Genomic DNA, 27924 nt, shown 5'->3' with positions numbered 1-27924 from the left:
CACCAAACATATTTTAATGTACAAAACATTCTACCTAAGTTTCATTAAACATGAACACTGTTTCTTCACATGTTTCCGGGTGGTTAAGGTAAGACTTTTTATCTAAATACAATGCTCCATCACTCAGACATGTTAAGAATATGGGATATAGTCACATGCAGGGGATCACTGAAGAGAAGCTGTCCATAGTGTTATGCTGCCACCACCATGCTTCACACTGAGATATGGTCCTGTTTCTTCAGGCTTACCACATTCATATTATGACAGAAGTTGTCCCTTCCAGGATGACAGAACCCCCAGAAGCACTCCAGCCTATTTACATTTTTACAATTGTGGTATTTTGGCAGATGCCCTTATCCATAGTGACACTACATTACATTTTTATCTTATCCGTGCAGCTGAATAGCTATGGGTTAAGGGCCTTGCTCAGGCACACAGGAATGGCAGCTTGGTGTGGCTGGGATTTGAACTCTAACATCCAATGACTTAACCACCTCCCTGAGGTACCCCAAACAAAAGGGTTCTAGGGCTCACTGATTGATTTCATGAGCATTGAAATAAACACTCATGAACTGAACTCTTGTGTGGGATTTCAGATTCAAGGCTTTAATCATTTTTCTATGTGTTAAATTCTGATTTCAATTTAGTTATTGGTTTTAGTTTTATGCCAAACAAAAGAAAAATATTAGTTTTCACTTCCTATTGGGAAATACCTTATTGGTGTTTCCTTAGTTACTGTTTCAGGATATATTTAAGGGGGTTTTGTTATATATTAATAGAACATCTGCCAGTTATATGCTTCAAGTCATGAATTAAAAAAGATCAGCTTGTTCCTGTTTCCTTGCGCTTGTTTCCCCGTCAATCCCCATTAAGCCACAGACTATAACCAAACACTAACCATCCTATTCGGAATCCCATTCCAGAAACAATCATTAAACCTGCACATTATCACACAGACAGGAAATACTGTAGCAGTATTAACATTTAGCTGACCGCTGAGAACCACTGAGATTCAAACTTAGGTTTGTTACAGACCTGCGCCAAAGACTTATAAATTTTATAGATATTACCAACTAATTAAAACATAAAATGATTTTTTATATACAACAGTATAGAGTGTTTTATATAAAGACTAATAATTATACATTAACACTATTCTACTGAGATTACTTACACATAAGAGATTCTAATAAAGCATGAGCAGAGGAAAAGAAAACTGAGAGTATTTCCTTGTATCATATTTGCCAGACGCCTTTATGCTAAAAGCCCAAGGAACCTGCTCTCCATTTTCTTTGTGTTCCAGTGTTTTATATTCGAATCAGTAAAATACAAGCCATTAAAATGGAGAGTGTGGATGTGGGAGTTTGAATCGGGGAGTATGCATATGGGAATATGGATGTGGGAGTATAGATTAGAGATTATGCATCTGGGAGTAACGAAGCTGAAGTATGGATTAGAGAGTATGGATGTGGAGGTATGGATGTGGGAGTATGGGTTAGGGAGTATAGATAAAAGAGTATAGACATGGGAGTATGGATCTGGGAGTATGGATCTGGGAATATGGATGTGGGAATATGGTTGTGGGAGTATGGATTAGAGAGAATGGATGTGAGAGTATGAATTGGTGATTATGGTTAAGAGATTATTGACATAGGAGTATGGATGTGGGAGTATTGATGTGGAGGCATGGATGTGGAAGTATGAATTATCGAGTATGGATGTAGAAGTATGAATCAGAAAATATGGATGTTGAAGTATGGATTAGAGTATGGATGTGGGAGTATGGTTGTGGGAGTATGGATTAGAGAGTAAGGATGTAGGAGTATTGAAATGGGAGTATGGATGTGGGAGTATAGATTATAGATTATGCATCTGAGAGTATGGAAGCAGAGGTATGGATGTGGTAGTATGAATTAGGGAGTATTCATGTGGAAGTATGGATGTAGGAGTATGGATGTGGAAATATGGTTTAGCAGGTAGGGATGTGGGAATATAGATGTGGGGGTATAGATGCAGGGGTATGTATTAGGGAGCATGGATGTGGTGGTATGGATGCGAGAATATGGTTAAGGAAATATGGATGTTGGAGAATGGATGTGGGAATATGGTTTAGGGAGTACAGATGTAGTGGTATGGATTAGAGAGAATGGATTTGGGAGTATGGATGCAGGGGGTATAGATAAGAGAGTATGGACATGGGAGTATAGATGTGGCAGTATGGATGTGGGAGTATGGATCAAAGGGCATGGATGTGGGAGTATGGATTAGAGTATGGATGTGGGAGTATAGACATAGGAGTATTAATGTAAGGGTATGGATGTGGGAGTATAGGTTAGGAGTATGGATAAGAGAGTATAGATATGGGAGTATAGATCTGGGAGTTAGGATGTGGGGCATGGATGTAGAAGTATGGATGTGGGGCATGGATGTGGGGCATGGATGTGAAAATATGGATCAGAGGGTATGGATTAGAAAGTATGGTTGTGGGAGTATGGACTAGGAGGAATGTATGTAGGAGTAGGGATGTGGGAGAATGGATGTGGAAGTATGAATTGGTGAGTAGGGTTAAGAGATTATTGACATAGGCGGAATGGATGTGGGAGTATAGATGTGGGAGTATGGTTTAGAGAGTATGGATAGGGGTATGGATTTGGGAGTTTGGTTTAGAGAGTATGGATGTGGGGGTATGGATGTGGGGGTATGGATGTGGGAGTATGAATGTGGGGGTGTGGATGTGGGAGTATGGATGGGGGTGTGGATGTGGGAGTATAGATGGGGGTGTGGATGTGGGTGTATAGATGTGGGAGTATAGATGTGGGTGTATAGATGTGGGTGTGTGGATGTAGGAGTATAGCTGTGGGAGTATAGATGTGGGAGTATAGATGTGGGTGTATAGATGTGGGTGTGTGGATGTGGGAGAATAGCTGTGGGAGTATAGCTGTGGGAGTATACATGTGGGTGTATAGATGTGGTGTGTGGATGTGGGAGTATAGCTGTGGGAGTATAGATGTGGGAGTATAGCTGTGGGAGTATAGATGTGGGTGTATAGATGTGGGTGTGTGGATGTAGGAGTATAGCTGTGGGAGTATAGATGTGGGAGTATAGCTGTGGGAGTATAGATGTGGGAGCATAGATGTGGGTGTATAGATGTGGGTGTGTGGATGTAGGAGTATAGCTGTAGGAGTATAGATGTGGGAGTATGAATTGGTGAGTAGGGTTAAGAGATTATTGACATAGGCGGAATGGATGTGGGAGTATAGATGTGGAGTATGGTTTAGAGAGTATGGATAGGGGTATGGATTTGGGAGTTTGGTTTAGAGAGTATGGATGTGGGGGTATGGATGTGGGGGTATGGATGTGGGAGTATGAATGTGGGGGTGTGGATGTGGGAGTATGGATGGGGGTGTGGATGTGGGAGTATAGATGGGGGTGTGGATGTGGGTGTATAGATGTGGGAGTATAGATGTGGGTGTATAGATGTGGGTGTGTGGATGTAGGAGTATAGCTGTGGGAGTATAGATGTGGGAGTATAGATGTGGGTGTATAGATGTGGGTGTGTGGATGTGGGAGAATAGCTGTGGGAGTATAGCTGTGGGAGTATACATGTGGGTGTATAGATGTGGTGTGTGGATGTGGGAGTATAGCTGTGGGAGTATAGATGTGGGAGTATAGCTGTGGGAGTATAGATGTGGGTGTATAGATGTGGGTGTGTGGATGTAGGAGTATAGCTGTGGGAGTATAGATGTGGGAGTATAGCTGTGGGAGTATAGATGTGGGAGCATAGATGTGGGTGTATAGATGTGGGTGTGTGGATGTAGGAGTATAGCTGTAGGAGTATAGATGTGGGAGTATGAATTGGTGAGTAGGGTTAAGAGATTATTGACATAGGCGGAATGGATGTGGGAGTATAGATGTGGAGTATGGTTTAGAGAGTATGGATAGGGGTATGGATTTGGGAGTTTGGTTTAAAGAGTATGGATGTGGGGGTATGGATGTGGGGGTATGGATGTGGGAGTATGGATGTGGGGTGTGGATGTGGGAGTATGGATGTGGGGTGTGGATGTGGGAGTATAGATGTGGGGTGTGGATGTGGGGTGTGGATTTGGGAGTATAGATGTGGGAGTATAGATGTGGGGGTATAGATGTGGGGTTGTGGATTTGGGAGTATAGATGTGGGAGTATAGATGTGGGTGTATAGATGTGGGAGTATGGATTAGGAGGAATGTATGTAGGAGTAGGGATGTGGGAGAATGGATGTAGAAGTATGAATTGGTGAGTAGGGTTAAGAGATTATTGACATAGGCGGAATGGATGTGGGAGTATAGATGTGGGAGTATGGTGTAGAGAGTATGGATTGGGGGTATGGATTTGGGAGTTTGGTTTAGAGAGTATGGATGTGGGGGTATGGATGTGGGGGTATGGATGTGGGAATATGGATGTGGGAGTATGGATGTGGGAGTATGGATGTGGGGTGTGGATTTGGGAGTATAGATGTGGGAGTATGGATGTGGGTGTATAGATGTGGGGTGTGGATTTGGGAGTATAGATGTGGGAGTATAGATGTGGGTGTATAGATGTGGGGTGTGGATGTGGGAGTATAGATGTGGGGTGTGGGTGTGGAAGTATAGATGTGGGGTGTGGATGGGAGTATAGATGTGGGTGTGTGGATGTGGGGTGTGGATGTGGGAGTATGGATGTGGGGTGTGGATGTGGGAGTATGGATGTGGGGTGTGGATGTGGGAGTATAGATGTGGGAGTATAGATGTGGGTGTATAGATGTGGGAGCATAGATGTGGGTGTATAGATGTGGGTGTGTGGATGTAGGAGTATAGCTGTGGGAGTATAGATGTGGGAGTATAGATGTGGGTGTATAGATGTGGGTGTGTGGATGTGGGAGTATAGCTGTGGGAGTATAGATGTGGGAGTATAGATGTGGGTGTGTGGATGTGGGAGTATAGCTGTGGGAGTATAGATGTGGGTGTATAGATGTGAGTGTGTGGATGTAGGAGCATAGCTGTGGGAGTATAGCTGTGGGAGTATAGCTGTGGTAGTATAGATGTGGGAGTATAGATGTGGGTGTGTGGATGTGGGAGCAAAGCTGTGGGAGTATAGATGTGGGAGTATAGCTGTGGGAGTATAGATGTGGGAGTATAGATGTGGGAGTATAGATGTGGGTGTGTGGATGTAGGAGTATAGCTGTGGGAGTATAGATGTGGGAGTATAGATGTGGGTGTATAGATGTGGGGTGTGGATGTGGGTGTGTGGATGTAGGGGTGTGGATGTGGGTGTGTGGATGTGGGGTGGATGTGGGAGTATAGCTGTAGGAGTATAGATGTGGGTGTATGGATGTTGGAGTATAGATGGGTGTGTGGATGTGGGTGTGTGGATGTAGGGGTGTGGATGTGGGAGTATAGCTGTGGGTGTGTGGATGTGGGTGTGTGGTTTTGGGGTGTGGATGTGGGAGTATAGCTGTGGGAGTATAGATGTGGGTGTATAGATGTGGGTGTGTGGATGTGGGAGCATAGATGTGGGGTGTGGATGTGGGAGCATAGATGTGGGTGTATAGATGTGGGAGTATGGATGTGGGTGTGTGGATGTGGGGTATAGATGTGGGTGTGTGGATGTGGGAGTAAAGCTGTGGGAGTATAGATGTGGGAGTATAGCTGTGGGAGTATAGATGGGAGTATAGATGTGGGAGTATAGATGTGGGTGTGTGGATGTAGGAGTATAGCTGTGGGAGTATAGATGTGGGAGTATAGATGTGGGTGTATAGATGTGGGTGTGTGGATGTGGGAGTATAGCTGTGGGAGTATAGCTGTGGTAGTATAGATGTGGGTGTGTGGATGTAGGAGCATAGCTGTGGGAGTATAGATGTGGGAGTATAGCTGTGGGAGTATAGATGTGGGTGTATAGATGTGGGTGTGTGGATGTGGGAGTATAGATGTGGGAGTATAGCTGTGGGAGTATAGATGTGGGTGTATAGATGTGGGAGTATAGATGTGGGTGTATAGATGTGGGAGTATAGATGTGGGTGTATAGATGTGGGAGTATAGATGTGGGTGTGTGGATGTGGGAGTATAGATGTGGGTGTGGATGTGGGAGTATAGATGTGGGTGTGGATGTGGGAGCATAGATGTGGGTGTATAGATATGGGAGTATAGATGTGGGGTGTGGATGTGGGAGTATAGATGTGGGTGTATAGATGTGGGAGTATAGATGTGGGTGTGGATATGGGAGTATAGATGTGGGGTGTGGATGTGGGAGTATAGATGTGGGTGTGGATGTGGGAGTATAGCTGTGGGTGTGGATGTGGGAGTATAGATGTGGTGTGTGGATGTGGGGTGTGGATTTGGGAGTATAGATGTGGGAGTATAGATGTGGGAGTATAGATGGGGTGTGGATGTGGGAGTATAGATGTGGGTGTGGATGTGGGAGTATAGATGTGGGTGTATAGATGTGGGAGTATGGATGTGGGTGTGTGGATGTGGGTGTGTGGATGTGGGGTGTGGATGTGGGAGTATAGCTGTAGGAGTATAGATGTGGGTGTATGGATGTTGGAGTATAGATGTGGGTGTGTGGATGTGGGTGTGTGGATGTAGGGGTGTGGATGTGGGAGTATAGCTGTGGGTGTGTGGATGTGGGTGTGTGGTTTTGGGGTGTGGATGTGGGAGTATAGCTGTGGGAGTATAGATGTGGGTGTATAGATGTGGTGTGTGGATGTGGGAGTATAGATGTGGGTGTGGATGTGGGAGTATAGATGTGGTGTATAGATGTGGGAGTATGGATGTGGTGTGTGGATGTGGGGTGTGGATGTGGGTGTGTGGATGTGGGAGCATAGCTGTGGGAGTATAGATGTGGGTGTATAGATGTGGGAGTATAGATGTGGTGTGTGGATGTGGGTGTGTGGATGTAGGGGTGTGGATGTGGGAGTATAGCTGTGGGTGTGTGGATGTGGGTGTGTGGTTTTGGGGTGTGGATGTGGGAGTATAGCTGTGGGAGTATAGATGTGGGTGTATAGATGAGGGGTGGATGTGGGTGTGTGGATGTAGGGGTGTGGATGTGGGTGTGTGGATGTGGGGGTGGATGTGGGAGCATAGCTGTAGGAGTATAGATGTGGGTGTGTGGATGTGGGAGCATAGATGTGGGTGTGTGGATGTGGGTGTGTGGATGTAGGGGTGTGGATGTGGAGTATAGCTGTGGGTGTGTGGATGTGGGTGTGTGGTTTTGGGGTGTGGATGTGGGAGTATAGCTGTGGGAGTATAGATGTGGGTGTATAGATGTGGGTGTGTGGATGTGGGAGTATAGATGTGGGTGTGGATGTGGGAGTATAGATGTGGGTGTATAGATGTGGGAGTATGGATGTGGGGTGTGGATGTGGGGTGTGGATGTGGGTGTGTGGATGTGGGAGCATAGCTGTGGGAGTATAGATGTGGGTGTATAGATGTGGGAGCATAGATGTGGGTGTGGATGTGGGTGTGTGGATGTAGGGGTGTGGATGTGGGAGCATAGCTGTGGGTGTGTGGATGTGGGTGTGTGGTTTTGGGGTGTGGATGTGGGAGTATAGCTGTGGGAGTATAGATGTGGGAGTATAGATGTGTGTGGATGTGGGGTGTGGATGTGGGTGTGTGGATGTAGGGGTGTGGATGTGGGAGTATAGCTGTGGGTGTGTGGATGTGGGTGTGTGGTTTTGGGGTGTGGATGTGGGAGTATAGCTGTGGGAGTATAGATGTGGGTGTATAGATGTGGGTGTGTGGATGTGGGAGTATAGATGTGGGTGTGGATGTGGGAGTATAGATGTGGGTGTATAGATGTGGGAGTATGGATGTGGGTGTGTGGATGTGGGGTGTGGATGTGGGTGTGTGGATGTGGGAGTATAGCTGTGGGAGTATAGATGTGGGTGTATAGATGTGGGTATAGATGTGGGTGTGTGGATGTGGGTGTGTGGATGTAGGGGTGGATGTGGGAGTATAGCTGTGGGTGTGTGGATGTGGGTGTGTGGTTTTGGGGTGTGGATGTGGGAGTATAGCTGTGGGAGTATAGATGTGGGTGTATAGATGTGGGTGTGTGGATGTGGGTGTGTGGATGTAGGGGTGTGGATGTGGGAGCATAGCTGTGGGTGTGTGGATGTGGGTGTGTGGTTTTGGGGTGTGGATGTGGGAGTATAGCTGTGGGAGTATAGATGTGGGTGTATAGATGTGGGTGTATGGTTTAGGGAGTATGGATCTGGTGTGTTGATGTGGGTGTATGGATTAGATAGTAAATTTAATTCAGTAGATGTTTGTCTGTTTACTACGACTTTCATTGTTGAGGTTCACATTGGTATTTATAGAACAGCATTCCTGTATTCTTAATCCTGTTTGGTCAGAAGGTGCTGATTCGCAAGGTGGTACAGATAAATCAACTACAGATAAATGTTCCTAAGTGCTTTTATTTTTCAGAGTAATGCAGCAAGCTGCTTTCGTTTTTATTGAGAGACAGAAAAAGAGAGATGGTGAGGGAAAAAGCACAGGTTATAGTTTTAAATCTAATAGATAACAGGAAGTTGACTGGCAGTGTTTGTATGTCAGTAACTAGTTGGTCAGAGATGCCATGGTATTTTTCTGTACCCCAGTGTGTGAAAAGTGTGTGAGCATTGTGTGAAGATTGCATTTAAAATGGGTTTTATAACCCAGTAACAGTCACACCTGGATCTTAACTATGTTAATGCCAGAGTGTAATAGGATGTAGTCTGAGTCCCTGTAATCTGGACCACCGAGCGGGAAAGAGACCTGAACCTACAGGACACTTCAGGGGACTTCCCTCAGGCTGCATGTAGAGGTTTGTTTATGGACTGTCCCCTGTAGTGAATTTTGCTTTACTCCTTAAAGTCATTTTTTTTTTTTACATATTTACTGAAAATCTCATGACAGTCTTTCTGTGCAAATCGAATGTTTCCTGTTTTAGCTGATTTAGACAAGCTTTTCTGCACAATAAACACACACACACACACACACACACACACACACACACACACACACACACACACACACACACACACAATTTATTTAGACAGATTTCAAGGTTTTTGATATTTTTATATGATTTTAAATCTGATCTGGATTCCTGGACATGAGATTCGATTAATACGTGACAAAATCACATTTGTCATGCAAGAATCAGCAAAAAGTACAATATGGCCGATGCACTGGAGATTTCGAGCAGTTGATTCACAAACTGTCATTTTTTGGGGGTGGAAGGAAACCACAGAACACAGAGGAAACCCATTGGGACCAGGGGCAACATGCAAAACTTGCACAGTGACCCAATTTCAGGACAGAACCAAAGACCATGTCACTGGGTCATACAGAGCCTGCAGACTGAACACCAACAGAGAAGAACCTTTCATAACATTTCAGCAGTGCAGCATCTGTGTTTTTAATACATTTAATTCATATTTGTAAAGGAAAAATCAGTGAACAGTGAAGATGTTTAGATGAGATGAGATAAGATAAAGGTATTTCTCACTTATCTCAACATCTTCACTGTTCACTGATGTTTCATCACATGATTCATCCATTCTGAGTCATTATAAATTTACATTTTATTTCCCTCATTCTCAGCGTCCACTTCACCAAGGTCCAGAATCACTTTTACTCCTCTAAAATATATGCAACATAAATTACATGTTCTGCAGGAAACTAAACAACATCCAAACTTTCTGAAGCTAGATGATGGGAAGAAAAAGTTCTCTCATTCTCGCTAAATAAAATAGTGTTATAAAGATTTACAGTATAAAATAAAAACATAGATCGGAATGGCTATAAAATCTTTACCTCAACTCGAACTCAACTATATTTTTTAAGGAAAAAGCATTTATATTGAAGAAAAGAAAAGTAAATGCAAGACATTGAGTTTATTGAGATATTAAATCATTCCAGTAGTTAAGCTCATGATTCTGTAGACTGAATGTCACTCATCCGCCTCTTTATCACTCGTCATCAGGTGTGTCCAGTCTTATCCAGAAAATGTGAGTGTAGGTGTAAGTGCTGGTTTTCATTCCATTCAGGCAGAAGCTGCACCTCACCTGATTCCACCTGTTTATTCAGTTAGTCTTGGTTTTCATTCATTCATTTCATTCTTCAGCACATCATTAGAATAGAGTCTATCTCACACACACACACACACACACACACACACACACACACACACACACACACACACACACACACACACACACAGTAAATGGGTCACTGTCGCTTTAAGAACAGAACACAGTAGGCGTGAACTAAGCGTGTTTGAAGGGGGGGGGGGGGCGTGGGCGTGGCTAAATTATAATATTCATGAGGTGTGCGGCTCCTTGGGGACAGAGCTGATGAATGAGACATTTCGCAGAGGCGCGCGCACACAGCTCCCTTTAACACACACACACACGCACACACACCGAGCCGGACACACTGTCCATCAGCAGGGATTCCTCCTCGGATGAAGGAAACATCTCAGATCTCAGACGAGTCCGAGAGATCAGAAGGCCTGCAGATCTTCAGTCTGGAGTAGATCCTGGTGTGGCTCTGTGAACACTAGAGACGATCTTCATCCACCAGAGTTCTGCACACAAGCAGTATGGACACCATATTGGACAGTTTCTCCTCGGACAAACTTTTCCCGAATCCCAACCTGTTGGACCTGGAGGACCTGAACGAGTCCGACTTTCTCAATAATGTGGTAAGTGATCTCTCATTCCAGATTTCTGACAGGAACACCAGCATCATCTCCTGCAGCTGGTTCTTCTGAACTTTGTGAGACAGAGAGAAGAACACTGTCATTACTGCTTTGCATTTAACATATAAACCGGTGTTTTCAGAATAAACCGAATTCAGTCTGATGCAGATCTTTAGAGCTTTGTAGATCACTCGGTGAAAGATCTCAGTGCTCCTCTCTCAGGCGCTTTGTGAAACACATGTGTGTGTTTGTGTGTGTTTGTGTGTATTTGTGTATTTTCGCGCAGTCTCTTGCAAATTAAGTTTAAACAGCAGGTCTAGAGATAGCCAGTTGTGAAGTTTGCACAGCTGGAAGAACAGAAGCGCTTTCCTCCAGCACTAGTGGGTGTGTCCTATAGAGAACAAATGGGCGGGGATTTAAAGATTGTGTGCTGACCACGCCCCACCCCCAGAAAGCCCATATCCTGGTTCTTGCATCCTGGTGAAGCTCCTGAAGGCCACACAGCAGGCAGAACTTCCAGCAGTTTCACACAGAAGGCATTCATTACAGCTTTTAAAATAAGATTTCAGTGTTAAAACATGACTCAGGAGCAGACTCCAACTCGTCTCACACCTCTCACACGTCTCACTCTCTTCTTTTATCGATCTGTTTCGGTTCATCATAATTCATACAGTTTCATACAGTGTCGTCTTCATTTCCATGCAACAGGTTGTGAGAGAAAGTTCTTGGTCTGTCTTTGTACTTGTGCAGATTTGCTGAAGAGCACAGACTCTTCATTTCAAGGTAACCACTGATGCCACCTGAGATAGAACCCCTGAGTGAACCTGATAAAGAGGTCACACAGCTGGATAAATTAGACACGAGTGTGCTGATGGACATTTAATACCAGCATTACAGTCTTTATTATTACAGCAGCAGCTCTGAGGGACGAATCTGATCCATCCTGGATCTGAGATCTTCCTCTGACACCAGGGTGAGTGTGGTTATGGAGCAGTGGGGAGTCTTTCAGTGGAGGAGAGTGGAATCCGTATGTGATTCATTACTACCCTAACATTCTTTTTTTTTTCCCTGATGGCTTGATTTGGTCCATGACGTTTTGAGGTCAGGTAGAACCTTCTCCTTCAGTGAGGTTGGAGATATCTACACTGCACGCTGGAGCTCTAGAGTTGCAGCAGACAAACTTAATTTGGACTCAGAACTTTTTTTCTTGATTGAAGCTAATAAATATCATGTCTCTGAGATATATCTGGATAACACACACACACACACACACACACACACACACACACACACACACACACACAACAAGCTACAATTTTCAAATGAGGGTTTTTAGTAAGTATCTCACTAATTTACCATGTTAGAGTAGACTTGGCTGGAGTTGTGTGTGTGTGTGTGTGTGTGTGTGTGTGTGTGTGTGTGTGTGTGTGTGATTATGTCTACAAAGAGTTCAGTCCAGATGTGTGGTGTTTAGCAGCAGCTGTGCAGTCAGGTCCTTGCTGTAATAATGCTCAGAGAGGAAAACACACAGAAAGAGACAGGACATAAAACCATAGCAGTAAGTAGTAACTGATGAGAATTAGTGTGTAAAGGAGAGACTGAACGCAGTAGTGTGTGTGTGTGTGTGTGTGTGTGTGTGTGTGTGTGTGTGTGTGAGGTGAGTATGTGAGATTCTTGCCCTGACAGGTTCAATGAAAGGCTCACTTTGTTCCTTCAGGGAAGAAGCATCACTCAGTACCCCCAGACTCCACACATGCACACACACACACACACACACACACACACATGCACACACATGCACACGCACACACACACACACACACACGCACATGCACACACACACAGACACACACACACACTCTCTCTCTCTCTCACGCACACACACACAAATACACACACACACACACACACACACACACACACACACACACACCCCACACCCTCAGACACAGATAATAGAGTGCATTTGTTTTACTCTGCCATTATGAGGTATAAGTGTAGGTGGGTCATTTCAGAGATTTATTTATAACCAGAAATTCCTCACACTGTGGTTGTGTGTGTGTGTGTGTGTGTGTGTGTGTGTGTGTGTGTATGTGTGTGTGTGTGTGTGTGTGTGTGTGTATGTGTGTGTGTAGACCCTAAGTTTAGGGTAATTGCAAGGCTCGTGTTTATGGGTGGAAGTCACATTCTACTGTTTGTTTAAGATCCTGCAGGACTTCAGTAAAGTCAAGAAGAAAGATTTAAAGAACCAAACTCTAACTGTTCAGAACTTCCTGTCTTTCAGTGTGTGTGTGTGTGTGTGTGTGTGTGTGTGTGTTGTGTTTAATAGAGATTTAGAACGAGGTGGTATAAAAAATGATTGGAGACAAGTCCTGTTTATAAAAAGTACTTTATTTATCTATAGATCTAAATGTATAAATATAATAGTGTTTCCACACGATCACCTTCAAAATCGTCCCCTTGGACAGCAACACAGCGCCCCCCAGTGTTCTTCTGGAACGTGTCCTGGAAGCTTTTTTTTATCGAAGTGTGTCGAGCACCTTCTGTGATTTGATCTCTGCATCAATGTCAAAACAGCAACCACTGAGCTGCATCTAAATCTTCGGGAAGAGGACGAAGTCCGCAGGAGCCAAATATGGCGAGTAGAGTGTGTGCGGAAGTGCCGTGTTGTTTCACGTGTGAGGAGCTCGGTGACAGGTCACAGGTGTGCACATGGTCAGAACAGCACCGGTTGCATGAGTCACGATGTGCACAGAATGATGTGTTTTGCCACACTGATTTCTAAAGGTCGGTGCTCCCTGTGACTATGTATGCAGCCTTGTGCTGCCATCTGTTGGCATGTTACAGAATTAGAAACTTTTTGATGCCACCGCGTATTTATATGTGAGGGGATTCAGAATCGTGCCTACAGCTAGTTGCCAGGATGTTTAGGATGTATGAATATAAATACCAATCAGATGAGGAGTGTTTTAATCTGATCTGAGTCTAATCTATTAGTTCATCACTCAGATGACTGTAATGAAAGAGCTGTATAAGAGGAGGAGGTGTGTTTTGCTGAACAGTGTGTAGATGTCAGTATGAGCGCTACCTTGTGTGGTTTCTCTGGTGTGTGACGCAGCAGGTTGGTGTACACACTGCATTACACACGTCTTTGTTCCATACCAGTGATTTTGATAAACACATCTGAATCCCTTTGATAAATAAAAGCTGTAGCACTTACAGGTCGAGCGAGTCTCACCTGTCCTGATCATCACCCAGCCGCAAGGTGTGTGTTCATACTGTTCTGTCCACACACACACACACACACACACACACACACACACACATGAAACAAAAATCCAACCATCAGCACATTCACATACAAACTGGGTTTTAGATTAATTTGCACTGATTTCTAGTAACGATCACTGATGCCTGAGTGCAGGAAAAGTGAAAAGATGAGTGACAGGATGACTGAAGGGATGAGTAAATAGATGTGAAGGAATGAATCAAGGGATGAGTGACAGGGTGAATGAAGGAATGATTGATGGAATAAATTAAGGATGAGTGAAAGGATGAATTAAGAGATGAACTAAGGGATGGGTGAAGAGATGAGTGAAAGGATGAATGAATGGATGAGTAAGGGGATGAATTATGGGGTTGAGTGAAAGGATAAATGAAGGGATGAGTGACAGGATACGTGAAGGGATGAATAAAGGGATTAGTGACTGGATGAGTGATGGGGTGAGTAAAAGGATGAGTATCAGGGTGAGTAATGGGGTGAGTGAAGGGGTGAGTGACAGGAAGAATGAAGGGATGAGTGAAGGGATGAGTGACAGGATGAATAAAGGGATTAGTGACTGGATGAATGGAGGGATGAGTAAAAGGATGAATAAAGGGATGAGTGAAAGGATGAATAAAGGGATGAGTGAAAGGATGAGTGACGGATGAGTGAAGGGATGAGTGACTGGATGAGTGAAGGGATGAGTAAATGGATGAATGAAGAGATGAGTGATGGGGTGAGAAAAGTGATGATTGATGGGATGAGTAAAGGGATGAGTGATGGAATGAGTAACGGGGAGAATGAAGGGATGAGTGACGGGATGAATAATGGGATGAGTGATGGGCTGAATGAAGGGATGAGTGAAGGGATGAATAATAGGATGGTGAATGAAATGGTGAAATGACTTTGTTCCTAACCGTAACTCAGTTTTACTCAGATTTATTATAGATAAATAATGTGACTGAAGATTTGGAAAGCAGAGTGACAGAGGGGAGGAAAAAAGAAAAGCAGGGATGGTGGATGAGAGGATCATCTTTAAAGGAGGAGAGAGAGAGAGAGAGAGAGAGAGAGAGAGAGAGAGAGAGAGAGAGAGAGAGAGAGAGAGAGAGAGAGAGAGTAATAAGAGATGCATTCCTTCACTCCAGACTACAACAACGGCTTATAATAGTTCTATAATTTCCAATATATGCAAAGCCATTGAAGATGAGAAGGAAAGATGAGGAGTGAGAGAGAGAGACAGAGAGAAAGAGAGAGAAAAAGAGAGACATCCACACTCATTCACTCATCTGCTTTCATATCCATCTCACTTTTACCCTCAGATCATGTTTTTCTCTCTGCAAATAAATTAGAATGAGTTACTTTATCCATTGTTCTGTTGTGTTGTGCTGTTGTGTTGTGTTGTGTTGTGCTGTGTTGTGTTGTGTTGTGCTGTGTCGTGCTGTGTTGTGTTGTGCTGTGTTGTGTCATGCTGTGTTGTGTTGTGTTGTGTTGTGCTGTGTTGTGTCGTGCTGTGTTGTGCTGTGTTGTGTCGTGCTGTGTTGTGCTGTGTTGTGTCGTGCTGTGTTGTGTTGTTGTGTTGTGCTGTGTTGTGTTGTGCTGTGTTGTGTTGTGCTGTGTTGTTGTGTTGTGCTGTGCTGTGCTGTGTTGTATCGTGCTGTGTTGTGCTGTGTTGTGCTGTGTTGTTGTGTCGTACTGTGTTGTGCTGTGTCGTCTTGTTCTGCTGTGCTGTGTTGTGCTGTGCTATATTGTGCTGTGTTGTGTTGTGTTGTGCTGTGCTGTGCTATGTTGTGCTGTGCTGTGTTGTGCTGTGCTGTGTTGTTGTGTTGTGCTGTGTTGTTGTGCTGTGCTGTGTTGTGTTGTGCTGTGTTGTGTTGTGCTGTGTTGTTGTGTCATGCTGTGTTGTTGTGTCGTGCTGTGTTGTGCTGTGTTGTGCTGTTGTGTTGTGCTGTGTTGTGCTGTGCTGTGTTGTGCTGTGCTATGTTGTGCTGTGTTGTGCTGTGTTGTTGTGTTGTGCTGTGTTGTGCTGTTGTGTTGTGTTGTGCTGTGTTGTGCTGTGTTGTGTTGTGTTGTGTTGTGTTGTGTTGTGTTGTGCTGTGTTGTGCTGTGCTGTGCTGTGTTGTGCTGTGCTGTGTTGTGCTGTGCTGTGTTGTTGTGTTGTGCTGTGTTGTTGTGCTGTGCTGTGTTGTGTTGTGCTGTGTTGTGTTGTGCTGTGTTGTTGTGTTGTGCTGTGCTGTGTTGTTGTGCTGTGTTGTTGTGTTGTGCTGTGTTGTGCTGTGCTGTGTTGTGCTGTGCTGTGTTGTGTCGTACTGTGTTGTGCTGTGTTGTTGTGTTGTGCTGTGTTGTGCTGTGCTGTGTTGTGTTGTACTGTGTTGTGTTGTGTTGTTGTGTTGTGCTGTGTTGTGTTGTGTTGTGTTGTGTTGTGTTGTGTTGTGTTGTGCTGTGTCGTCTTGTTCTGCTGTGCTGTGTTGTGCTGTGCTATGTTGTGCTGTGTTGTGCTGTGCTGTGCTGTGCTATGTTGTGCTGTGCTGTGTTGTGCTGTGCTGTGTTGTTGTGTTGTGCTGTGTTGTTGTGCTGTGCTGTGTTGTGTTGTGCTGTGTTGTGTTGTGCTGTGTTGTTGTGTTGTGCTGTGCTGTGTTGTTGTGCTGTGTTGTTGTGTTGTGCTGTGTTGTGCTGTGCTGTGTTGTGCTGTGCTGTGTTGTGTCGTACTGTGTTGTGCTGTGTTGTTGTGTTGTGCTGTGTTGTGCTGTGCTGTGTTGTGTTGTACTGTGTTGTGTTGTGTTGTTGTGTTGTGCTGTGTTGTGTTGTGTTGTGTTGTGTTGTGTTGTGTTGTGTTGTGCTGTGTCGTCTTGTTCTGCTGTGCTGTGTTGTGCTGTGCTATGTTGTGCTGTGTTGTGCTGTGCTGTGTTGTGCTATGTTGTGCTGTGCTGTGTTGTGCTGTGCTGTGTTGTTGTGTTGTGCTGTGTTGTTGTGCTGTGCTGTGTTGTGTTGTGCTGTGTTGTGTTGTGCTGTGTTGTTGTGTCATGCTGTGTTGTGTGCTGTGTTGTATCGTGCTGTGTTGTGCTGTGTTGTGCTGTTGTGTTGTGCTGTGTTGTGCTGTGCTGTGTTGTGCTGTGCTATGTTGTTGTGTTGTGCTGTGTTGTTGTGTTGTGCTGTGTTGTGTGCTGTGTTGTGTTGTGCTGTGTTGTGTTGTGCTGTTGTGCTGTGTTGTGTTGTGTTGTGTTGTGTTGTGTTGTGCTGTGTTGTGCTGTGCTGTGCTGTGTTGTGTTGTGTTGTGTGGAAGTTCTGCTCAGATCTCTGCTCTCCAGCTACCTGTTAGACTTCATTCCTGCCTCTGAATAGAAAACTGATAATAGTAATATAAACAATGGCCTTCGTCTCCACTCAGGGTTGAAGTGTAGAATTGTATAATTGTATAATTGTATAAAGACGTGATAATTAACATCATGTTGGTATTAATAGAATTTGTGACGTGACCTCAGCAGAATGACGCAACATCACTGTCAAAAGGGTAAATATGCAAATATGCCTTACTGGTGCAGACAATTGGGCAGAGAAAGATACAATCTTTCTCTCTCTCTCTCTCTCTCTCTCTCTCTCTCTTTCACACACACACACACACACACACACACACACACACACACACACAGCAGCCCAACTAGACCTTTTTCACTCTTTGTTCTCAAGGTGTGTGTAAACCAGTTTTTACACTTTATTGTTATTGTTATAAACATGGTGTTTTCACCTCCATTGTCCAGTGTGTGTTCAGTGTGTGTCCAGTGTGTGTCCAGTGCGTGTCCAGTGTGTGTTCAGTGTGTGTCCAGTGTGTGTCCAGTGTGTGTTCAGTCCGTGTCCAGTGCGTGTCCAGTGTTCAGTGTGTGTCTAGTGTGTTTTCATTGTGTCCAGTGTGTGTTCAGTGCGTGTTCAGTGCGTGTCCAGTGCGTGTCCAGTGTGTGTTCAGTGTGTGTCTAGTGTGTTTTCATTGTGTTCAGTGTGTGTCCAGTGTGTGTCTAGTGTGTGTCTAGTGTGTGTTCAGTGTGTGTCTAGTGTGTTTTCAGTGTGTGTCTAGTGTGTTTTCATTGTGTCCAGTGTGTGTTCAGTGTGTCCAGTGTGTGTCTAGTGTGTGTCCAGTGTGTGTCCAGTGTGTGTTCAGTGTGTGTCCAGTGTGTGTTCAGTGTGTGTCTAGTGTGTCTAGTGTGTTCAGTGTGTGTCTAGTGTGTTTTCAGTGTGTGTCTAGTGTGTTTTCATTGTGTCCAGTGTGTGTTCAGTGTGTCCAGTGTGTGTCTAGTGTGTGTCAGTGTGTGTCCAGTGTGTGTTCAGTGTGTGTCCAGTGTGTGTTCAGTGTGTGTCTAGTGTGTCTAGTGTGTGTTCAGTGTGTGTCTAGTGTGTTTTCAGTGTGTGTCTAGTGTGTTTTCATTGTGTTCAGTGTGTGTCCAGTGTGTGTCAGTGTGTGTTCAGTGTGTGTCTAGTGTGTTTTCAGTGTGTGTCTAGTGTGTTTTCATTGTGTCCAGTGTGTGTTCAGTGTGTGTCCAGTGTGTGTCTAGTGTGTGTCCAGTGTGTGTCCAGTGTGTGTTCAGTGTGTGTCCAGTGTGTGTTCAGTGTGTGTCTAGTGTGTTTTCAGTGTGTGTCTAGTGTGTTTTCATTGTGTCCAGTGTGTGTTCAGTGTGTGTCCAGTGTGTGTCCAGTGTGTGTCTAGTATGTGTCCAGTGTGTGTCCAGTGTGTGTTCAGTGTGTGTCTAGTGTGTGTCCAGTGTGTGTCCAGTGTGTGTTCAGCGTGTGTTCAGCGTGTGTCCAGCGTGTGTTCAGTGTGTGTCCAGTGTGTGTCCAGTGCTCAGAGGTTTGATGGGAAATCACGTGTTCACCCATTTACTACAGTCTCCTATTTCCTGTTGATAATGTAGCCTGAAGATGGCTTTTTCTCTGGGATTAGGAGGAGTGTCCCACACAGTGCTTGCAGGTAGATCTGAGATCAGATAGATCAGCTCCACATGGTCCCTGCTGGTTTGGGCAGATTTGTCTCAGTTACCTCTGGTTCTTCTCTTCATTCCTCTGTAGCGTGAGCAGCTGCTCAGGTGGAAAGAGGAGAGACGGGTGTCGTGTCAGGACTCCTCCTGCTCCCGAGGCTGTGAGGAGCAACAGGTCATGAAACTACAGAAGTTAAGGAGCTTAGAGTGGAGCAGATGAAGATTCCACGGGTCTCTAAAATTCAATGCAGCTGCAATACTTCACATTCTTGAAATACTCTCGAGTTAATCCTGATCCGTATCTGACGTACATTATGTACAATTAGCACAAGTGAGATGTTTCCTCGCTCACAGGAGACCGGTTTACTGTGAGCTCAGATACAACAGCAGTGATTCACTACTGTAACCATCAGCAGAATTACAATCAAACACTTTAGAAGTTCTTCTGACAAAGTATTAAACTTTAAAGTTCTGCAAAATCAAAACCACGACTTATTCTGGTTTTCTTGATTTTTCTGAAGGATTTGTGGTGTGTGCAATGAGGCATGTTTAACGCCGGGTTTATTTTTGAGCTCGGACGGTTTACGCACAACTATAAATTATTTTTCTTTGGAAAAAAAAACACCTTCCCACAAAGAGCTAATTACAAAGATTTGCAGCTAAATGTATAAATACCTTCACCTAAGAAGTTGATAAAAGTTCCTGTTTGAGTTCTACAGACGCAGTAAAGAGAGAACGGCATGTCGTATAGGAACATTCTGTCACGTGTTCAGCAGGAATTCATAACATCTCAGTTTATAGAGAAGAACCTCAGGGGGGAACTGATCATCCACTTTTCTTCTCAGTTTGTTTTAAATGATATTGTGACAGTGACAGTGACAGTGACAAATGATATTGTAAATAGACATTTAAATATGAAACCATTTAAACAATCATAGACTCATGGACCTGATCCCAACCCTCACACTGATCCTTCATCTCAGAGACTCTTCCTGCTGCTGGGGTTGATAGCAGGGGCTTTAGCTGATGTTTAGATGTTGAGGTTTAGAAGCTCCACCAGACACTTGAATTAGAGACACATGCTGCAAGATGTGACACTGATATATGGTTTGGTTAAATCAGATACAAATATATACCAGATAGTAACACACACACACACACACACACACACACACACACACACACATATAAATACCGTCCTGCTGGTTCAGGCCTTCCTCTTGTCCAAACACTTGGGGAGAGAAGGTGGACCTGGAGCACACTGGTAGGATGGTGCAGGTTTACAGCAGACTGAGGATTTGGAGAATAGACGATTAGGATTCAGTGGAATGGCATCCTGAGCAATTAGTCATGTTTGCTGAAGGAATGTGTATTGTAGTGGTTTATTTTTGATCACGCTGCATCTGAGCTCATGAACTTCTGAAGTTCCACATTTCAGTCTGTTTCTTTCAGGCTGAGAGTAAACACAGCACTCCAGTGTTAATGTTTGTAAAAGTCCTGGAGGTCATTTACATATGGATCTTCTCTCGCTTTTCCCATGCATGCTAGCGTTAACTCCGGAGCGTATCTTCACATAACCACTGAAAATAGGTGTCATTCTAATCTAAAGAACTGCTTATAAACCCTGGAGGAATGTATCCTGACGTTCATGAAGCCGTTTCTCAGCAGATAAATTGTAGTTTAAAGGAACTGAAGTGTCTTCTGAATTTGGATGGATCAGTTAAAGGCCTACTCCCTCTGGCTAACTGGGTTTGCGTCAGGCATTTATTTATTTATTGAGCTTCTGAGAAGGAGGAGCTCAGCAGTGCTGTAGGGAACAGAAGAAGGTCTGAGGATTCTGAGGGCCACAGGAAATCACAGTTCATGTGGTGTGCGAGTTTAAAAAAAACACACACACATACATGCAAACGCAGTGTAACGAATGTTCAGAATAATGTTCTGATAGAGAAAACGTGAAGACTAAAAAGAATCATTTTTATTTCTCTATAATAAACAGCACATAAAACTTCATACACCAACAGAGTAATTCTGGTTTACTGGTTCACCAGGACTTAAAAATACATAAATACATTCCAGAAATATTTAATTAAACAAACCTGATCTGGAGCAGATGAATGACTGAAACATAATGAGCATCTGAAGCTTAATTTTAATTGAAAATAAAGCTCCAAAATCAGCTAAATCTTGGTGTTATCATAGGGTTTTTATGAGGTTTAATGGAGTTTTATGATTTTTTGAGGGATTTGATGGAGTTTTATGGAGTTTTATGAAGTTTTATGGGTTTTTTTGGAATTGTATGGGGTTTAATGGAGTTTTATGGGGTTTTATGGGGTTGTGTAAACAGAATCACTTACAGCATGTATCAGTGGTGATCTCCAACATGATCCCTGTTGTTCTCTGATGTTTTATGGTTTTGTGCAGTTTGGAATCCAATGCAACTGCATTAGATGGACACAGTGGTCATTCACAGAAAGTGTGAATCTCATGTTCCTGTGATGCACAACATCAGATTTTTGCACTGTGATGAATCACACCATGATGCACAGTTACACCAGTACATATCCATATAGCAGGAGAAAAAAATCCAGACACAAGTTGTGATGGATGCTGTTGGCTTTTGGTAGTTTCTGGATGGGGGGAAGGGAAACAGAAGTCCATGACGTCTGCCTGTTCCCCTGACTAACTGTCTGCTGTGGTTGTGGTTCCCCAGTCTCTGTGCCTGATGGCAGGAGTAAGAACGATCTAAAGTTGGAATTAGAAAAGCAGCAGCAGGACGAGGAGGAGGACGAGGCAGCAGAGGAGAGAGAGAGAGAGAGAGAGAGAGAGAGAGACTGGGAGGTGCAGCAGAACTTCAGAAGGGAGAGCCAGGACTCAGAATAAATGTGGTTATGAGTGTAAACGAGAATAAACAGTAGATCAGGTTCTCACCTGCTGACTCGTCACACCTCTGCCTCATTAATACAGTACAGTTAATGAGCGTGACTCGGTGAGGATCAGATATTACCCTGGGCGAGCTCCGGCTCTGACAGCGAGTCTGATCTTTCTCAGCTGCTGTGTGAACTCTCTGGCATCTGATGTTCCTCAGCTGGGATTGCGGCTCTGCCAGCACTCATCTGACTTGTAGAATATGAGCTGCCGTTAAAAGAACAGATGTGAGTCTGGAATGAACAGTGTGAACTAAACAGTTGGTATTCCTAAAATAAAATGTAAACCTCTGTGTATGTGTGTGTGTGTGTGTGTGTGTTTTACATAATTTATCTCTATATAAATGCATATAAACCATCAGTGGATCATTCTGAGCTCCTGAAATCTCCATCCTGGTCTTTTTTTTCCTTTTTCCAGAATGACTTTCCACTTGTGTGTGACTCATTAACTAAAAGCTGCAGAAGAAAGTCTGTTTTTTTTCCACTCTCTCTCTCTCTCTCTCTCTCTCTCTCTCTCTCTCACTCTCCCTTTTTCTCTCCCTCTTTCCTGATCACGGGTTTGAGTTCTTATCTGCTTTTTTTGTGTTTTGTTTTGTTTTTTCCTTTTCCTTCTCCATGCGCACCCTGCACTCCTGCTCCCAAAAACCCACACTGCCTCATTTGCATATCGCGCTCCGATTGGCTGGAGAGCCGCCGGGGGCGGGTGTGTGTGTGTGTGTGTGTGTGTGTGTGTGTGTGTGTGTGTGTGTGTTTAGGAACCGGCTAATAGGATACGTTGCGTGTGTCAGGGGGCGTGGTCTAATGAAGGCATTTCCCGATCTCTGTGAAACTGCTGCGAAAGTTCACACTGATTCGGATCCTGATCCACATCCTGATCCACATCCTGATCTTACTGCTCTCCTCTTCTCCTAAATGAACAAATAATCCGCAGATTTTATGAGATGAACAGATTTAGTAGGTAAAATTAACTGTACATTTATATATAAAAAAAAAAGAATGGTCAAGGTTCTGGAAAAATCCAGATTTATACAGATACAAACTAATAATAACTTTTATAAACCAGGTTAAATATTCAGCTCATTGAACAAATGACTGCAGTTCCACTGATAGCTTGTTAGTATTTATTATAGAAACCTATAGAATTCACATCATTGCAGATAAACTCTCCAAATCCATCAGGTTTAAACTTAAAGGTTTATCATACTCTCACAAATACTTATCTTGAAGGTGCATGACTGAGTTGCAGAATAATGCATTGTGATAATGTAATCATTATTATTGCCAATAATGTCATGAAAACTAGTCAAATCACATGAGCAGGTTAATACTGTAGGTTTTAGATTAATTTAACCCGCATGCCATAACTAGTCTCATCATCACATCTGTCCATTTCTTACCAAACCCATCCTAAACATGGTTGGGGGGATCTGGGGAACTGGATGATGTGACAACCTTAATCCTAACACTTGTCCTGTGGGGCAATTACACAAATATAATATGGAAATTAAAATGCCCATGATTCATCTGTAACACGTCTTTGGACTGGGTGAAAACTAGAATTCCTGGAGGAAACCCAAAAAGCATGGAGCCATGCGAACTCCTCATACACAGGTCTGGAGGTGTGAAGCAAACCTGCCTCTTTTATTAAACAAAAACAAAAATAATGTTTTATTTAATAATAATAATAATAATAATAATAATAATAATAATACACTTCCAGACTCCCTGACTATAAATCACAGACCTGCTGGGAGTTCCTGAATACATCTCAAACTAAAAAATGTCAAAATATATCACTCTGTTTCATCTTTCCAAGCACATAATCTACAGTGTTACTGCGAAGCCAAGATGATGAACTTCCCTTTATTGTAGTGCATGTCAGGACAAAACGCTCTGAAATGGATTTCTGAAAAGAAGAAGCCTCTCATTCTTCTGTAGAAACGCCTCTCTTTATTCACTGTACTACAGTTTAGATAAAATCAAAGGTTACACAAAGCAAAAACCACAACTACAGCCCTGCACACACACACACACACACACACACACACACACACACACACACACACACTCACTGGGGATGGAGGGGTGTGGAGGTGGAGGGTGGAGGGGTGGAGGACGGAGAAGTGAGAAAGCACCAACTGCACTTTTTAAACAGAGAAAGAGTTGCACGAATTGTGTAGAATTTGTCTCGTTTCAGAGTTTATTTCAGGTTATATGAAATGCAGTTCAGTGAATGTGGAACTGGACATCAGTGAGGGTCAGGAAGAGGTCTGTGCCTCTGTTTGCATGAACCTTCTGCACCATCTGAACACATTGAACATTTTCACAGAGGGAGCAGATGGAGCACAGACGAGCCTTCACACCCTCTGTACTGCCACGCGTGGAGCATCGTGCACTGGAACTGCTATTTATTTCCCTAAAGCGTATAATGCAGATAATACTGCGATTCTCGAACCCCCTCTCCTTCTGTCTCTGTCGTTTGATCTGATCTCACCTGTAAATCCCACAGTCTCCATACGATCAACATTCTCAGACAGACAGTCGCTCTTCCCTACCATGTAATTTAGAAAAACTTCTTACACTCACACTCTCACACACATCACCAGAATCTCTATCTATCAGCTACTTCACACGCAGTCAGACGTCTAATCAGGACATTAAAAACCTTTTTGGATGAATGGATCAGGTGGAGAGAGAGAGAGAGAGAGAGAGAGAGAGAGAGAGCCAGGATGAAGGAGGGAGGGAGGGAAAAGAAAAGCCCTGTTTTTACTCCTCCAGGTCCTGACTGAAACTCAGGGAGCTGAGCTGAGAGCGTGCCGAGGCCATCGGGAGGTTACGCACAATCTCGCTCAGAGTCTAGCGCCCCTCAGAGACCCAGCTGTCCATGTGCCAGTCTGGAATTCACTTCACTCCCTCACTTTTCCCTCACTCGCTCTTTCCATCTGTCTGAATTCCAGATGTGGAATTTTAGACCTCCTGCATCAGAGCTAAGATCTTGCATCATCTTTGGCCAGTCTGGAGCTGGAATTGGCTTGTCCACAACATCTCATATTCAGTACCCATGCAGCATGCGCTGGTGTATTTTCATGTAAAAAAGTTCCTTGAGTGTTCTTTGATTGGTTCTTGGTACAGGCTTTGATTTTTATGATGGAGAAACCTGTTTAGGGGCTTTTTAAACACACTGCAGACGTTTTTATGACTGACAGACAGACAGACAGAGATAGATAGATAGATAGATAGATAGATAGATAGATAGATAGATAGATAGATAGATAGATAGATAGATAGATAATATAAATTACATTAATATTTTCGATTTGAAGTTTAAAAGTTTTCTGGGGTTCTTCTGATAGTTCAAGGTTCATACCTTCTTAAATTGCTGCACTAAGAATCGTCCCTTGAAGGTAAATACTTTGTTTTAAGGTGTTATAAAGAACCTTTAATGATTCCCCAGAGGAAGAACCAAATCCCCTTGAGGTTTTATTTCAGTTTTGTGCTGATGCTCAAAGGTTTGGTGCTTTGTCGAAGAAAAACAACGGTTTAATGAAAAATTAGAAAAATTCTTTAGTTTGTATCTCTGGGGAACTACAGGTTCTAAACCCTACATCAGATGGTTTTCCTGTTATACAGGACTTCCTACAAGTATTTCTCTCTGCTTTGTGTATTAATCAGAACCATGGTTAATACAATCTTCTGATTTCTGCTTCCTCTGTGTCCTAGAAGGGTGAAAACATCGCCTGGTTAATTATAACATTTGCGTGTTTTCATTTGTGATAAAACGCTGTGGTTCTGCTGCACGTACGCTCTCCTCTGCTTCAGTCTGGATTACTGAGGTCCGTCACCGTATCCGCCACTCAGACCAGCAACAGGAACCTCCTGTCACACTTCAAAGATCCAGGGTGGGACTGTTTATGCTTGTGCACTCAGCTCTAGTGATTAGACTGCGACTGACAACAGAAGGGATGCGTTAATAAGTGCACCCCGAAGCCAGAGTGCCCGTAAGAGGGCATTACTTAAATACAGATGATTTATGAGAGCTTGTGCTTCCTGATATCTCAGAGTTTACAGGAAGTACAGACGAATGTTATCAGTGTAAAGAGAAGGACTACAATCCACTGCATTATATCTGTATTCCCTCCTGATTACAGACTTTTATGTGGCAGGAAATAATATTATTATTATTATATTATATTATATAAAAACAAAAGGCCTTATAACATGCATCAGGGTTGCCAGGTTTTGGGAAACAAGGTCACTGTGGTGCACATCTATTACTGATGTACAGACATTACCACCATCTCCATAATCCCCTTTCCATCGCCTTTTTCCTTCTTTCAGTACTTGTTATTTATTATTATTTATTACCTGAATTGAGTAAATAAAGTGCTAAATAGTATAAAGGTTTTGTTTAGGTTCTATATTTGACTAAAGATCTAAAGTTCTTTTATCTTTTTTATAAGAATGACACCAAACAATAACGATTTTCTGTGGGAACACACAGCTGGAGTGTGCACCTCATGTCCTGGTGAAAATGTATAGCTGTGTGTGTGTGTGTGTGTGTGTGTGTGTGTGTGTGTGTGTGTGTGTGTGTGGGGTGAGTGAGCGTTAACGTCACCTGCTGCTGTTACGTGTACTCCACAGGTGCATCGCTCACATACCAGGATGTAAACATCATCAGGTCCTCACACACCTTTGTTACACTCCTGCTCAGCAAACACACTTTCACATAAACGCCTTGCTATAATACACAGCTCTGACGTGTACGTGTGCGCACACACACACACACACACACACACACACACACACGCTCTCTCAAAGTCAAACAGATGAATATAGTTTGAGCAGATTACACTTCCTGATAATCAGCTTGAGTATATGATCACCTCAGAGATGACTGTCAAAATATAAAAAATAAAATTCCAGAAAAATTAAAATGAAGGATTTCAGTAATCTGGAATTTGTAGAGTCCCTCATGCATCTTCTGGGAGGTTTTATGTGAAGTGAGCAAAAACCATTTGGATTTTTTATTCTAAACCTTCATTACAAGTTACAGTTGCTCCATATCATATCAATAATCTGAAAATATTAATTTGTTCTTCTGCACTTTCAGCACTTCTCAGAGCAGATGGAGGATTTCTCCAATGAGCTCTTCAACAGCTTTTTTGATGATCACCTGCTTGCTGAGAGAACGCCACTGCTGGACATGGAGCTCGAGCCACCAAACCCTGACATCCAGCAGGAGCACAGCTACTCCCTCAGCGGAGACTCGGCTCCTCAAAGTCCCTCCATGCCCATCAAATCAGACGACGACACAGGTTGCACACACACACACACACACACACACACACACACACACACACACACACACACACTTAAATGTCTCAATCAGACTTTGAATTGAAGTTTTCTTCTACACATGTAAACCTGCTGATGTGCAGTTTAGTCTTCTCCACCTCTACCATCAAATGACTCCTGTACTGACTCAAATTCTAACTCGATCCAGGAGCATCTCAATGATGTGGCCTAAGACTGAGACTGAGAACTCCCTCAACATTTATATTGATTTATATTGTTGTTGATTGAATACAAACGAACTGTAATAAAGTCTCATACACTAATACATTATTACTGCATATAACACACAGGAACATTACACTCAGTACTATTGCATCTTACACACCTACTCTGAAATATACTATATTTTCTCCTTGTTCACCTCCATCTCCCATATTTTTATAAAAAGGACCTCATGCTTATAAATGTGTCATATATCTAAATATTTATTTATATACACTTTCTGCACAAATTCTGTAGATAATTTTATAGTATCTCATATGTTATGTAGATAACTTTCTTTTGCCTCATTAATACTATATTTTCTTATTTTCTCTAGTTTGCCTGTAGTTTGCCTGTAGTTTGCTGTAGTTTGCTGTAGTTTGCTGTAGTTTGCCTGTAGTTTGCTGTAGTTTGCCTGTAGTTTGCCGTAGTTTGCCGTAGTTTGCTGTAGTATGAGTTTTGATCTCTGGAAATTTGAGAATTCCATATATGTACAATTCCAAGGACATTTTCAAGGTTCTAT

At 43.3% G+C, this 27924-nt stretch overlaps 1 protein-coding gene and 1 long non-coding RNA gene across 3 annotated transcripts in view; one reads left to right on the top strand and one right to left on the bottom strand.

Annotated features, from left to right (window-relative positions):
• The first annotated feature begins 10367 nt into the window (after positions 1-10367).
• The window catches only part of creb3l1 (cAMP responsive element binding protein 3-like 1), a 43717-nt gene continuing 26160 nt past the window's right edge, over positions 10368-27924 (top strand). For both annotated transcript variants that reach the window (XM_046840163.1, XM_046840164.1), the window contains exons 1-2: positions 10368-10701; positions 26956-27160. In XM_046840163.1, coding sequence (XP_046696119.1) covers positions 10600-10701; positions 26956-27160 — 307 coding nt within the window. In that variant the 5' untranslated portion in view covers positions 10368-10599. The remainder of the gene's footprint in view (positions 10702-26955; positions 27161-27924) is intronic.
• LOC124379686 lies at positions 19466-22547 on the bottom strand. Its single transcript, XR_006924475.1, has 2 exons — positions 21276-22547; positions 19466-20211 (listed from the first exon to the last, which is right to left on the bottom strand). It is a non-coding gene; the product is annotated as an uncharacterized LOC124379686 (long non-coding RNA).

This window comes from Silurus meridionalis, chromosome 26 (genome assembly GCF_014805685.1).
Source record: "Silurus meridionalis isolate SWU-2019-XX chromosome 26, ASM1480568v1, whole genome shotgun sequence".
NCBI lineage: Eukaryota > Metazoa > Chordata > Actinopteri > Siluriformes > Siluridae > Silurus > Silurus meridionalis.
Note: the sequence above shows the minus strand (reverse complement) of the source record. Positions and strands in the feature narration are given on the sequence as shown.